The sequence below is a fragment of the Parambassis ranga genome, chromosome 17 (genome assembly GCF_900634625.1).
Source record: "Parambassis ranga chromosome 17, fParRan2.1, whole genome shotgun sequence".
NCBI lineage: Eukaryota > Metazoa > Chordata > Actinopteri > Ambassidae > Parambassis > Parambassis ranga.
Genome location: NC_041037.1, coordinates 3,678,132 through 3,693,452, shown reverse-complemented (window position 1 = coordinate 3,693,452; position 15,321 = coordinate 3,678,132). Strand labels below are relative to the sequence as shown.

Sequence of the window (15,321 nt, the reverse complement as noted above, 5' to 3'; positions counted from 1 at the left end):
ATATGATCTTTTATTTTTATTTAAAATCATATATATATATATATATATATATATATATATATGATAAATATGATAAATTAATGATTTCTCTAAAAAGTTGTGACCCGTACCCATGTCATTGGTTTTCAGTATATTTTAGCATTTGTTCTTGCTAATTATTAAGTATATACTGATACCAAAATATCCCCAGTTACCCGCAAAGCTTTATGTGAAAATGCCACCTACAGACTACGACTTCCTCTCAATGTAACCCACCATCTGCGCTAGTCCAGGTAATGACGCTACAGATTACTGTGGGCCTCTGCTGCCACCTGAGCTCGGAGTTCGTTATCTTTTACAACATCCTGTGGCAGTCAAGGAGTCTGTTGGGACTTGATAATAGCACATTATTTCAAATCTCACTTTCCAGCCTTTATTGGCTGCCCTCCTTCCATTTCACCCTCCACAAAGACAACATGTGTGCAGACACGAAGGCCCCTCCCTCCTATTAACAACCCTTTGTGGACCTTTGGATAGGCACAATGGCACAGTGTAATACCGAGTGGGGGGGGGTGAGGGTGAGGGCAGCCTCATTATGAGCCGGCTGGACACTCGTGGCCCCCATTTTCAGCCCATCCTCCGACCCTCCTCCCATCCAAGCTCCTGTCATAGATGGGAATCGTGCCCTGTTGTCTGCCCTGTTGTCTGGGTCCTATTAGTGAGCATATGAAACATGGCTGGAGCCCAGAAGGGAGCGGTCCTCATACACTGTTACAGCTTCATGATCATAGAGCTGTAAGGTTTTAGTCTTCTACTCTGGATGACCTCAGAAAGAAGACTCTTAGAAAACAACTTGGCTAATTATGAATAGTGGATGATCTTAGAAGTGGCTGCTAGATGATAATCACAGGATGAAGGATAATAAGCTGCTGATAAAGGCTTAATTAAAGCCCGGATGCCATCTTGAAAAGGTTGTTTACAGAAACAATCAGATGTAGCACAGCCTAAATAGACCTACTGTGCTTTCCTCTGTTACACTGCAATAAGATTTGATTCAGTGAACTGAGTGATTGTATTTTTTTCAATCTGAGATATTCAAACATTGCACAATTGTCAACTGGCACACACAGTATATTACTGTTCGCTTCCTTCCCTGCGCAAGGAATCATCTGACAATGCTACCACCTCCACAGGTGCCAGAGTCAGGTCTGTCCAGGAGTAGCTGCCTGGGGAGTTCCTTTCATTTCTTCCATTTTCCATTAAGGAAGAGAACAATAACCTACTTTAACTGACTGGTCAATATGTACAACACGCAGAGGAGTGTGAGACCCTCTGTGTAACAGATATCTTTGATCAAACATGGCGTCTTATTCCATCAAAGAGTCTTTCCCTGTTTTTAAAACACAAACTTACCTTGGCTTTGTTCATGTATAAGTGCAGTTCTACTGCTATCGTTTTTATCACAGTCTTTGACCATGGCTGCTGCTGGCTGCAGAGGAAAATTGCCTTGAAATACTAAAGTTCACCTTGATCCTTATCTGTGAAGAAGCAAAAATGTAATTTATAGTGACACATTCCAGGTCGTGTATGATCTTTATCACGAGTAAAGAGAATCAAGAAAGCAGCACCTTTGCCAACAGTGACCAAAGACCAGAGTTACACATCACCAGATAACAGGATTATTTTTATTTCATTTATTTAACACAGGAATTCATACTGATTGTGTTCTTTACCGTTAAAGACAGGAGCCTTTTCCTTGGAGCCTTCCGTGGTGTTTGTAGAGATGGGCTGCCATTCATAAACTGATGGACTATCAGCAGAAAAAAGAATTAGACAACAAACAAATCCATCAGTGTGTCTCTTTGTACAAAACCATGTCAAGTTAATACAACACCAGCTTTATCCTTCAAAGATGAATCCCTAATCTCAGTTGGACCGACAGGTTATGCAGAAAAAGAGATGATCCGTGCCCTTTGCACGTCTGAGCTGCTGATATTTGTTGTGGCAGGAACAGCATGGGAAACGTAGTGTCTCTTTCCATTTGTGATTCGTCAGCGTTTTTTTTTTGCCTGCAGGCTCCAGCTGAGTGTATAACTCGTATCCGTCTCCTCTGTACGTCATGATGAGAGCAGAGTGACATTCGCCTCCTCTGCCCTCTCTGCATGGCTCTCACTGTCTTGCTGCACATTCGCTGGCACGCTGCCAGTGTGCCGTCCCAGAATACTCGGCGGACCTACTGAGGAGTTTGTAGGCAGATGATATGGCAGCTCTTCCCGCCTCCTCGGCTGTCTGAGCCACAGTGTCATTTATAGCTGTTAGTGTTGTGAGTCAACTCCCTGTGAAAAGGGCTGGATTCATTTTTTTATAGCTTCACGGGCGTGAACTCTCGTTTAGAGCTCGGATGTGCATTAGCTGACCTCCAGACGGAGCGAATGCCTCTCAGATACATCGGCCTCTTTCTGTCACCTGTGTGTCTCTTGGGAAGAGTTTTGCTGAGTCTGCGTGATCTTTAAAAAACCCCGTCCTGCGGCTTATTTAACAGTTACACACTTTCCCACCTGGGAGCTGCCTGGTCTCATGACTCCACCGAGGGCTGTTACTGATAACTGTGCATGTGTCATTTGCACTTATTGCACTGATTGCTGCTTGTTTCATCATCTTTGACACACGTTGTTGAACGATGATTTTGCTTCACACTGCAGTAATGTTTGCCATAAAATATCAACTATAAATTGGAAGGAAGTAATGCTGAAGCTAATGAGGAGAGGGATGAGAGTGCAGAGGAGGACAGACAGAGACAGATCTCGTTCTGCCGGCCGCACATGGAATCTCATTTTGTGAGAAACACTGGGTGTTTATTCATTACTTACACTGTTAGGGCCGGGCAGCCATTAGCTTTGCTTAGCAAAGAGAAGGAAACACTGAGAAACTGCTAGCCTGGTTCTCCTTAAAGTGGAAAAAACTGCTGACTAGCAGCTGTAGGAAAAAATTCTACTTAAAGAACGAGTTCATTAAGGCTAACAAGACTCAGAAGACTGTGATTCACCATGAATAGTTAGCACATACAACACCCAGCTAAATATTTGTTTTACATTTAGGGCAACTTTGGCTTGCTGTTTTTCTTTAGCCATGATGCTAAGCTAGGCTAATCACATCCAGAATTTAGCATTGTGTCTAATAAAATATGAACGTATGCATAACACGGTGTCAGTTCAGAAATATTGGTTCTTGTTCTTGTTCTTGTTTTTTTTTCCACAGCTGTTTGGACATGACTCGTACATGTAGTTATTCTGTCTCCTTGTGTCCCTTTCATAACAGATATATCAATCATCACTTCTCTGCGCTGTCCTCTAGCAGCCAGGGTCTAGTCTCCCTGTTAGATTCCACCTCCAGCTCTCTCTCAGAGCCACAGGGGGGAGGGTTGCCAGTTCTGCACTCGTCAACCCTCCACATCAGTAAAGGGGGCTGAATCAGGCCCACAGCAGCTCCTGTGTGTGTGTGTGTGTCTCTGCCCGTGCATTAAAGTCACAGTGTTTGATGAAATTTAAAGGCATCTCAAGGTGGTTGTGCCAAAAATGAGTAAAGAAATTGACCTAAATAAACTTCTTCTTCCAGAACATTAAAAACATCAACACCAACGGTGCTCTCTAGATGACAGAATGAGAGTATGTTGCTCTCCGGTTGTATCTGATGTACAACACCTCTGTTTGTGTTTCGGTTCTTCAGATTCATGTTAACCTGAATGTTACCAAGATGCCTCTATGTCAGAGAAAGTGAGAGAAAAGTTTCAAACAAAATGCAAATTCATGCATATTTTCACCCTCTCCAGTCAGGCCCTATTAAACCATAACATGGTTTGATCTAATTAAGAGTTAAACTGATGAAAAGCTGATGGAAATTTATATTTTAATTCATGAAACCTCAGATGTTCCTCCTCGTTTTCAGTAACACTTTTTCAAATATCTGGTTCTCACTGTTAATGCGATTATGTGTTAAAGAGGCCCCTCTCTGCTCCCTGCCTCACTACTTTCAGGTCAGATTCTTCGATCTGGCTGTCCAAAACTATCCGTTACCGTGGCAACATGTGATGGACAGCCCAGCCTAGACGACGGGCCGTTAATTTGCTGTGGGAAGATTGGCTGCCTCTTTTACTGTTGTTCACAGGGTAACCTAGCGGTGCACTGTAGCTTCTGACTGTGAGCCAGCACTACTGTTAATTAATGGGAGTTTGAAAATGTGTATTTAATGTACGGGAGTTTCACACTACATACATCATCCAGTGGAAATCAAGAAGGTCAGGAGTCACAAAATATTTTTTGTGCTTTTAAAACCATAAACAAGTGTTCTTCCTCAGGCCTTTGTAAATTATACAATAAGTAGAGACTTATTTTGCGGACAAACTTAATTTTGTAATCTACTTTTTCTACTTCTCGGTGATGTAGTTCAGCTGCCTCTGCACTGAGTCTCTGATCCTTTAGATGGACTTTATAGCATCCTCGATCTGATCTTTCAGCCTCTGAGCTTAGCAGCACATGAGCCTATTCTCCACCTGCTGCAGACTATGGGTGAAGTGTCTATCCAGCTTATCTCCCAGAAAGTAGAACAAGGACTGTGGTCAGTTTAAAAATACTGTTTACTCACATAAATAGAATTCATTATCATGAACGTGGCTGCTGCTAGCCTCTCTTTGAGCCATGTAACGGCTCCTGGTAGTGACGAAGCCTCACTGCTGTTGGGTTAGTGCATAAATCCATATGTCCATAGAAGCTGCTCGTCACACCAGGTTGCACACTCCATGTGCGTGATGCTGCATTTCCTCACTGTTATATAACAACCACCTGGTCTAATATCCGGTTATCTTGACAAAGATAACACAGACTCCTTTCTGCCTCTCTCTCTCTGCTTTATTTAATCTTATTTTCTTGCCTGGCCTTGTGTCAGAGAACCTCTTAGGTTACTGATACCGAGATATTTATATATGAGTTGTACACTACATGCACTCTTTAGTGCTTTAGAGAAAATAAAATGCTAAAGTGACAGAATAAAAATGAACATGGCGGCGTCTCTGTGTCAGGATGAGACCGAAGGTGGAGCTGGTTGTAATTATACATTTCAGAGAAGCTGGAGCTGCTAATGGGAATGCTCACTGGAGTGTAGCCTCTCCTCTCTCTCTCTTGTTCTCTCCTTACCATGGGATCTGCAGACTCAGCATTTCACTGCAGGCATTCAAGTTTGCCAGCCAGACACACACACACACACACACACACACACACACACACACATAATGACTAATCACTGTAATATTTGTGTTTGCTGTACTGATGCTGATGCTGATTGATAATTACTACTAGCAGCTAATTCCTTGTTTTGTTTTGAATCAGCGTAACCTCTGCTCTCTGTTCTGTGCACCGGATTAGATGAAAACCTCTTGGTAGATTTCTTCTTTTCCCCCTAAGTTAAGTCAAACTTTGTGTTTTTGGTTTGTGCCAGTTGGCAGAGTGGCGTCGTGTTTTCTGTGAGCAGCATGCCAGGCCGCTGGGTCGCTCAGGGAGAGACTTGGAAAGCGTGAGTGAAAGCGTGAGTGACATGCCCCATAAAAGCTCTGTTGTGCTTCTCTTTTACTGCATGTTGGGGTCGTGGAGAGCTCAGTGGAGAAGAACTGTTTGGGAGGGAGTGACCCTCTGCTTTGCACACGCGACCTCCTGCAGGCGCACACGTACACGAGCACACAGAGGCGGGCATGTGCTGACGCTGCCCCACGGGATGATATATAACCTGTGCATGGTAGGTCACTATAGCTACCAGTGACCATCCCTCAGAGATTTGCTGTTTTCTCAGCCTAAAGGCTGCTATAGGATCCACAAATCTCTGGTGGGCGACCTGGAATAGCTAAGCTGTAGCACACCTGTAAATTCACAGCCTTTATAGCCACAGGTTTATTACAACAGCAGTAATAAGCCGAAGGAATATAACAGCACTAATGTCCTTTTTATGTCTGTTGTTAGTCTTGGCCTGATAGCAGGATATCTTGCACATTTATAATTTGATTAGTTTGAGAAATCGTGGACAGAAAGTCCAGTAATCAGTTAATTATTTTTGTGTTGATACACATCAGGGATTTGCAGTATTAGAAGATTATTACGTTTCAGCTATAAATATGATGCTGCCTTCATGGACTGGAAGGAAGATCAGTCATCCACGACTTTGAAACCACTGAATAATTATGACTGAATGGGTAAATAATTTAGATTTTGTCTGAAAAATGAACTATTATAGCAAGTAAGCCAGAATTTCATGTCCTTTCATATAGCAACATACTTGAAAGGTATGGATTCAAGTAAGAAAATGAGGACAAATACACACAATTCACATATTGATATAATATAAATGTACTTTGTGCCGTCCTCATGTGTGTATTTTATTGTTTCAAATTAAAAGCTGACTGTAGGAAATTTCAACCAGCTGGCCTACAAGTCTGAATCAAAATGGCTGCTCCCTCCCTGGATGCCAGTGCTGTCCACCTTCTGTCTTCTTCTATGTACAAAATGCTGCTGATGCTGATAATAACATCCTGTTTTTTCCCTGATTGGAATGCAGTCATGTTAATTATTGTTATGTCATTTCTAGCTTTGGTTTCTTCAGGAATCCTATAAATAATCTCAGTGTCTCTGTCTATAAAACACAGGTCGTAGTAAACGGAGTTAGTTCAGTGTTCTTAAAGTTTTCAGTAAAACTCCCATCATCATTCTCAGAAACACTGATAGCATCCTATCCAGTTAATGTGGGTGTACACTGCAGTTACATACAGTTGGTGAAAGTAGTTTGGTTGAAATAATCCAGTTTATATTGTCAGAAAATTGCAGCTTTAAAACCTACAGTACATGTTCACGTTCTCCAGTTTTATAATGTCCTTGTGTGGAGGTGTGCGTCCTCTGTAAAGCTACGCCCCTGCATTCAAAAGCAGCTCTCTCTGTCTCTTCTGTTATAACAATAAGGACTTTATAGAGGTGGAGAGCAATTACTAGACAGCTATTGATGTCAAGATGCAGCAGTGACAGTGCTGCTGGACTCTGTTTACAAGATGCTCACGTCCGCTGGGGCTGCCCTGACATTGGACTGACCTCAGAGAGTGCTGCATTCAGCCCGCCACCCTGCCCAATAAATGCACACACCGACAGCAATATGCAAACACACACGTAAACACACTGCTGCGTGCACACCAGGACACCCAGACAAAAACAGGCGCCCACACGTTCACAGTGTATGTGGGAGACAGATGACTGCAGATACTGTATCCACACACATGTTCACACACATGCACCTCCTCCTCCGAGCAGCACACATTACTGGATTACTTTTATTCATTTAAGCTCTGATTGGTTTAGGATGTTTTTTTTTTTTTTTTTAAAAATGCAGCCTCACTCTGGAGGTTGTGCTGCGTAAATTGAATTAGAATGTGTAGCATGCTGCATATTTGGCTGATCGAGCATATCCAGATGCAGTATATTTAGAGCACCGCAGGTGCTGCAAGCCCAAGATTGATCGTCCGTATAAAAATAACACAGCGCTGTAAATCATGATGTAGCAGGAGCTGTAACAGGAAACACTTGTGCATCAGACTGTGTCCTTGGACGGAAGAGAAATTAAATCAAACAACAAAAAGAAGGCGTTTGACTCTTGAATGTGTTCACTCGAGTGTGTGTGCTCTATTAATTAATTTATTGAAACGGATTACAGTCCAGATTGAGCGCTCATTCATCCAGATCTCACTAATATAATCTGCTTCTAAACATTTCACAGAGACTTATCTCTCTGAGCCCTCCCGCCGGGTGACTGATATTTATTCTGTTGTGCTGGAGTCTTAGCCTCCTCTGTCAGGGCTGAGAAGGGGTTTTATCTGCATCCAGCGGCCGCCGCAGCTCCTTTTTGTGCTCATCTTGCCCCCCCACCGCCACAGCCAGCCCCTTCATCCCCGCCCCCTTTTAGCTGGTCACACCACACTTCCTGTTAAATCCCATTACCAGAGCCAGACGCCACTCTCTGCGCTGTGTTAGGATCTTTGAGCAAAATCGTAAATAGGCCAAGCTGTTGAGTACAGATGCTGCTGAAAATACACTCACTGCGTTCCCATTCTTACTCATCCTCCACCCCAAAGTTGTTTTTTTTCCTCCCTCCTCCCAGCGTTGGGATTTTTGTGGGTGATGTCACAGTACAATGTCATTCAGCACTTGTTCCAAAAATGTCTCAGTGTCTCACGCAAACGGGCGTGTGTGAGAAGAGTACACAGTATTCCCCTTTTCCCTCGTGAACACAGTTTTCCAGGATGATGTTGTGCAGTTGTAGCAGCAGCATGTTTTTGTATTCACTCATCTGTACAGTGTATTTCTCTGAGATGTGGTTTGACACCAGCTCACTTCTGCAAACACAAACACAGTGTCTGACATTTTATTAATTATAGTGGAGAGTAAACTGGTGCTTAAACAGAAACACAGTCACACACATTTTGTGCTACATTACTATCTTGAGCCATATATACTATTTAAATTCAGCTTAAACCTTTGTTTTTATCTGAGGTCTGTTGTGATGTTGAACCTTGATGTTGTCTTAATTGAATCCAGCCGCCTGCTGTGTTGCTCAATCAAATTCCATCATAGACTCTTATTGATGGTTTTAGCGCTGAGTTTGGTGGTTACGACTGTTCCCAGAAATGTGCTAACTGGTGGAGTGTGAGTGATGTTTAGGCGCACGGATGATGGCTAGGCCGACCTGTGACAGCCTCCACCTGACATGCGAAGTTCTCATATCTATGATTATGCATAGCTAAAAGCCTGAAGATAGTCATACCCCACGGTGATGGCAAAACGAGGAACATAAGAATGTCTTTGGCTAAAGAGCTCATTCTGGAACTGCCAGCAGGCGACCCCATACGCTCCTAACTGACCTACAGTTTATCTTCCATCCCCTGTCCTTGTCCTCATTTAAATGGTCGTCTTAAAATCAAATCCTAAGCTTAAATCGCCCTCCACCTCAGCTCACCTTTAAATTTAATCAAGTCTCATCTTAACCCTTAGCCGTTATCCTTACCTCCAGCGAGGCCTTTGAAAATGTCTTCAGTGGCCACACAGACCTCGTATAAAACTCCAGCTGACTCTCAGAGGGACAGAAGAGCTCACCAGGAGCACACATGCATTGTTGTAGCCGTCACATACATTTCATTTGTCCTTCACACATGTGATAAAAGGAAGAGTGACAATAAGAAGTGATGAGGGGATCCAGGAGGGAGAGACTGATGAAACACAGAGTGGTCCTCGGTCATTCGGGCCCACGGCGTCTGCCTCATTCTGTCCCAGCTGGGTAACGACTGTGTAACTACAATCTGCTAATCCTGCAGGCAGGCAGGGACTCAGGGGAGTAAAAGCAGCCACACCAGTGCTGGGTCCGGCTCCAACACCAGCCAGAGCTGCCTGCCAGTCTGCATGACTGCATCACTGACTGCCTCTAACCCCTGCTAACAGGCCTGTGGGAGCACTACAACTGGACAATGATGATGATGATGATGATGAAGAGGGACCTGTGTGTGTTTGTGGCTTTGTGCCGCCTCGCAGTGTGTGCTGACGTGGAAGAAAAAAAGCAGGAGTGGAGTGCAGGAGGCGAAAATATGCGGAACAGGAGGGCTTTAAATTATGATTTTATTTTTTATAACATTGGTTTATCTGTTAGGCAAATTATTTAAAGATTAACCAGGTTAGAGTTCCATAAAATAACAAAGAAGCAACAATTTCTGTTGAATAACTCCACATTCTTGTTAATGTTGTGGTACTGATCTAAAACATATGGCTGATCTTGAAAGAGAACTACATTGATTTCATACATCAAAGTAACAGAGGGAGTGCTACTGCTCATGTAAAAAAAATATTCTCAGCTTTTTGTGTCTCTAGAGGGAAGAGGTTTGAAATAAGATAAATAGCCTGAAGTGATTCGCTTGGATTGAAGAAAAATCAGGAGGCTTGGTTAAAAAGTGAGCTTCTCAGACCTCTGTGGCCCGCGCCTCATCTCTGCTTCAGGCTAGAGGCTCGAGGATACATTAGTGGCTATTTGCATAACTGAATCTCAGACCTAACCAAAGCCGCAGTGTAGTGCAGAGTGGATGGAGCTCTCTCTTCCAGGGAGGAAGGAAAAAATAAAAACACAAGCTGCTTGCACCTCAGAGTGGGTGAGCGTGGAGACGCGCCATCTGTCGGAGAGATCTAACCTGAGACCCCTCTGTTCTGACCTCTCTGGTGGCCTGTTTTTGTGACCTTGCTTAGTGAAATGCTAATCTTATTGATCCTAGACAACGATCTGTGTGTGATCCCAGCAGCACTATGAGTGTACTGCCCCCTTCCTGCAACTCAAAGTAGAAACACCGGCCTTTACATCATAGTTTTAGGATTTTGAATCACCATAGATGATTGTACGTCATCAACCCAACAGTTTTTGGGTCTCTTACCTTCACATAGTTTTTATTGTCCAACACATTTAAAGACAAACCTGGAACCCCAGTGTTCCATCACTGTAAAGCTGCTGTTTAACGGTAAAACAGTTTCATAATCACTAAATGTTGTCCCACAAACCTTCATGTTGACTTGTGCACACAATGAACAGGCACCCCTGATTATGGCAGTTCGGGGTTTTGGGGGAGCTTTGCACAAGATGCTGTTTAATCCACTGTCTCCCCAGAGAGATTAGCTCTGTCACTGGGGCTGGGAATTAAACCACGACTGGTGCTGGAGACACTGACACAGACAGAGAGTCTGAAGCTGGACCTGGAGGGGGAGAGGAAGGGGGAGGACGGCACAGTTTCCATGTAACTGATAAAAAAAAAGCTTGAGTCAAATTACAGGCTGTTATTGTTCGATAAAAACAATTATAGTTTGGGATTAGAGATAAAAGGTCACAGTGTGATATCATTCAGTTATTTTGTCTGTTTACCTGGTTTGAAGTGAAAACATGTCAAACACATCATGTAACTGATGCAAAGCGTCATTTATCCCCGCTTTTTTGAGAAAAAAAAACAGTTTACTGTGATCTTGTGAACATCAAGGAACATTAAGGATAAATTTAAGATTCAGTCTTTCTGTCCACAGTTTGGTAATGTTCATGTTTTTGTGTTTTCTCTGAGTGGGCGCTCTCTTCCTGTCGTACAGCCAGCGACTGAGTCAAGGTCCGTTCCCGCTCGGGGCGAAACAGGTTCACCCTCACACTTTCCATCAGTCTGGCCATGAATGATTCACACTGTCCTACTGGTCTATTTATGATGGCAACAGAATATGTACAGGAACAGCTTGAACTGTTGTACCAAGTGGAATATAAAGTGGAAAAAAAGCACAGCATGTTCTCAAAAGAACACACCTGAAACAGTGATGGGGACGAAGTTTCAGACACATAAAACATTCTCACACGTACAGTAGCTCTGCCTGGCGGTGTCCTGATAATTTCAGGGTTGTAGTGCATGAAAAGGGGTTTCACATTGATGGGCAGATGTAAACATGATTAAGACAGCTTGATGTGTGATGTGCAAACTAATTATGACTACATGATAATTACCTGTGACTTTTGAAGACCGAGGAATCCGAATATAGAGATGGTGACATGTTGTGAGTAAAAGACTATTGATTAGACTTATTTTAGACTTAAGGTGTATGGCAAGATTAAACAATTAAACAAAGAAATTAATTGAAATCTTGATTGAATGATGTTGATATCTTAGAGTACATGATTGTGACTCTGAGATCAGAAATATTATTACCATCCTCTGCTTCCTAGAAAGGAGTCCGGCTGAAGCTCAACTGATCATCAAAAACTTTAAATAACTCTGTTGGGGCAGCAGTCTGTTCCTGGAAACAGCTCTGCACTCTGTAGAGTGGGACTTCTACCTCCCTCTCTCATACACCCCTTGCTGTTTCTCCCTTCCTTTCTCTCTGTCTCTTCCCTGGCAGATATAAGAAAGCAGAGTTGATAAAAATGAGTGATTTTATTAGTGGGTAAGACTAAGCTGTCGTGCAGAAGGCCCAGTTTTATCCCGGCTTTGTGTTTGATGTCTGCAGCGGTATTAGCTCGGGACAGGTTTCTCCCCACTGGACGTGCAGATGATTTTTTTCCTCCTCAGCACGCCGTGGCAGCACCATGTGTCACTGAGCCGGGATAAGACGTATCACACTGAGCTCTGAATACGATCTAAAACATCCCTGTTGCGTCGTACAACAAAAGACACGAGCGCCCTCATCATCTGATCATCAGCTGAATGAGGAATTAACATCACAACATGTAAATCTCTCTTATTTCATCATAAGATCCACTGTCTGAATTATGAGTAAACGCTTCCTTCTGACCAGATGATGGTAATGTTACATAAGGCATTCACATAGATTAGTGCTCTTCTCTTCCTTTTCTGCTTTTTGCTGAGTCTGCTTCACATTAGGGAGTTGGCAGACATGTCAGCAAACATATTTGTTCCACTGCATTGTTATTATGAGCTACAGTCATTATCTGTATCAGCATTGGCGATCCGATATATGGACATATCAATAACCCTTTGTGGTTTTAAGCAGCAGGAGCAGTGGCTTTTGTTTTTGAGGACACAGTTTTCATCCATCTTCTTTGCTCTTTTACAGACTGCACTGAGACGGCGAGGAAGCAGGGAAACATTTAAAGACAAGAAGTCCACCATCCAGGTAAAACTAATACAATCCTGTTCCTGTTCAGGTGACTGAGAAGTTAGTGTCACAAAAATGCTCCAAAATTGTCATCATCGTTTTCAAAATGGCAACCACTGAGCTCCTCCTTCATCTTGAGGCAGAGGTAGAGTAGATCGATCAGGTGTATGTGTGACAGCCTTCATCTCTGTGTAGTGAATGACATGCATGCCAGAGATCAGTGTAGTAGTTCACTGTAACACAGAGACCCTCTAAGATCCGGCCTGCTTCGGAGTTCTTTAGATTTAAAGACTCTGGTGGTAGTCCATGTGCCAAATCCACTTCTCATCAGGTCCAAAGACGAAAATGTAAAATCGACATTTCCCAGCTGTTAAAGGGGAATTTGTTTGAATATGTTTTAGAAAGTGATTTAATGTCTTTCATTCACTGTAAGTTAGCCTACAGTGAAACTTACGGCAACCTTGAGAAATATTAATAGCAAGTTATGCCTCCTACGTAGCAATAAAAGACTGATTTATTCTATATTATGTGTGACATTAAGCTCTATTGTTATGATTATTAAAAGGTATGCGATTCATTCGTTAGTTAAATATGTCCCTTTTAATTTACTCAGTGGTAGTCAATGGTGTGTATACTGAGTGGGAAAGATGCACCGTTTCACATAATCGCAGAATTACCACTGATCCCTTTGAGTTCTTAATCGTATCATTTTTATCGGCCTTGTAGGAGGACAGTGCGGACCTCAGGTGCCAGCTCCAGTTTGCCAAAGAGGAGTCCGGCCTGATGAGGAAAAAGATGGCAAAGCTTGGTCGGGAGAAGGATGAGCTGGAGCAGGAGCTGCAGAAGTACAAATCAGTCTATGGGGACATTGACAGCCCCCTTCCTCTCACCGAATGCTCTGGCGGTGGCCCTCACACCACTCGAGAGGCTGAACTACGACTGCGCCTGAAGCTGGTGGAGGAAGAGGCGAATATTCTGGGGAGAAAGATCGTGGAGCTGGAGGTGGAGAACCGCAGCTTACGAGCAGAAAACGAAGACATTCGTTGTCAGTATGAAAGAGACTGCTTCGGACGAGAACCTTTCTCCAGCATGCCCTCATCGCCATATGGTGGTGATGCACTGGAGTCAGCCAGCGAGCTGCGCCGCCACCTCCAGTTTGTCGAGGAGGAAGCCGAACTGCTGCGCCGCTCCATCTCAGAGATTGAAGACCACAACAGGCAGCTGACATCTGAACTCAACCGCTTCAAGTTCGGGCCGAGCAGCAGCACCGGGGCTCTCGGGGAAGAAGGCGAGGGCGGGCTGTTTAAAGCAGGGAACGGAAGCGCTGGTAATGGCTCCAGCAGTGGGATGATGATGGAGGAGCTCAAATCAGCCAGGATGCAGATCAATGAGCTTAGTGGGAAGGTGATGAAGCTACAGTACGAGAACCGTGTCCTCATGTCCAACGTCCAGCGCTGTGACCTGGCAGCACACCTTGGCCTGCGCACTGGCAGCCCCCGAGACAGTGATGCAGAGAGTGATGCAGGCCGGCGAGAAGCTGCTGAGGATGAGGAGGCAGGACGACTTCTTCTTCTCCAACCCAAGAGGGAGGGCCCTATTGGAGGGGAGAGTGACTCTGAAGACCTCTTTGAAAAAACAGCAACCACCTCAGGATTTGGAAGCATCAAACCTTCAGATGGCAGCGAGCTCAGTGCTACTGAACTAGCCAATCGCAGGAGAGAAGAGCGGGAGTCCTTCTCTAACGTGAGACGAGAGGCAGAAAGACTCGGAAAGACCGTGGACCGTCTGATCACAGACACCGACAGCCTGATCTTTGAGGGCAGGCTGCTGGTGACGACAGGCGAGAGCCACGAAGGCGGCGCGGCAGCGTCTGGATCTAAACCAGACACCCAAGTCCTGGACACCATCAACACTCGCATGAAGGCGTTCCGCACTGAGCTCCACATCTTTGTGGAGAAGCTAGACCACATAGGGGAGGGGCTGAGAGAAAGGACAGACGATCTGTCACCCATGCCCAACCTCACAGAATCCAGTAGCTTCCTGTCCACTGTCACCTCCATGTCTCGTGATTCTCCAATCGGCACCTTTGGAAGAGACCTAGTGACGGACTTTCAGGTAGATACACTCCCTTTTCTAGTCTCTATTTATGTGTACTGTAACATCTTTTGAAAGATTTAGAAGGTTTTTTGTGGCTGTTTTGTTTTTATTTCTGTTGACTTTTGTTTATTTGCAAAAAGAAAAATGTTGATAAGGAGAATTTGATACATAAGACCACTGGAAACAATCAGATCTTTAATTAACAATAAACCTTAGGCCCAATAGTCCAGATCATATCAATAACATTCAGCAGGAAGAATACCGATCCGTAGACAGCCATGAGCACACCCAGTGGTCTTATTGAGGTTTAAATTAAATGTCCCTAATCGTGCAGTCATTAGTGGACCATTTAAGGCCAAAATAAACTAAATGAGAGCCTGAGTCAGCAGCGTGTGCAAAAAATCAGCTCTAATTAACGACAGTGGGAGCACTTTACATCTGTGGCAGAACACACACTGCACAGCCGTGCCTGTCAATGGGAGTCTCATTAGGCAAACATGGCTCTAAGGAGGGGTTCGGGTTTTTTCAAGTCAATCTTTATACAGAGCTC

At 43.9% G+C, this 15,321-nt stretch overlaps 1 protein-coding gene across 1 annotated transcript in view; it reads left to right on the top strand.

The window, feature by feature from the left end:
• Nucleotides 1-15,321, top strand: part of mtcl1 (microtubule crosslinking factor 1) — a 51,317-nt gene that overhangs the window by 13,111 nt on the left and 22,885 nt on the right. Inside the window, exons 4-5 of the mRNA XM_028428054.1 lie at nucleotides 12,633-12,692; nucleotides 13,401-14,789. Coding sequence (XP_028283855.1) covers nucleotides 12,633-12,692; nucleotides 13,401-14,789 — 1,449 coding nt within the window. The remainder of the gene's footprint in view (nucleotides 1-12,632; nucleotides 12,693-13,400; nucleotides 14,790-15,321) is intronic.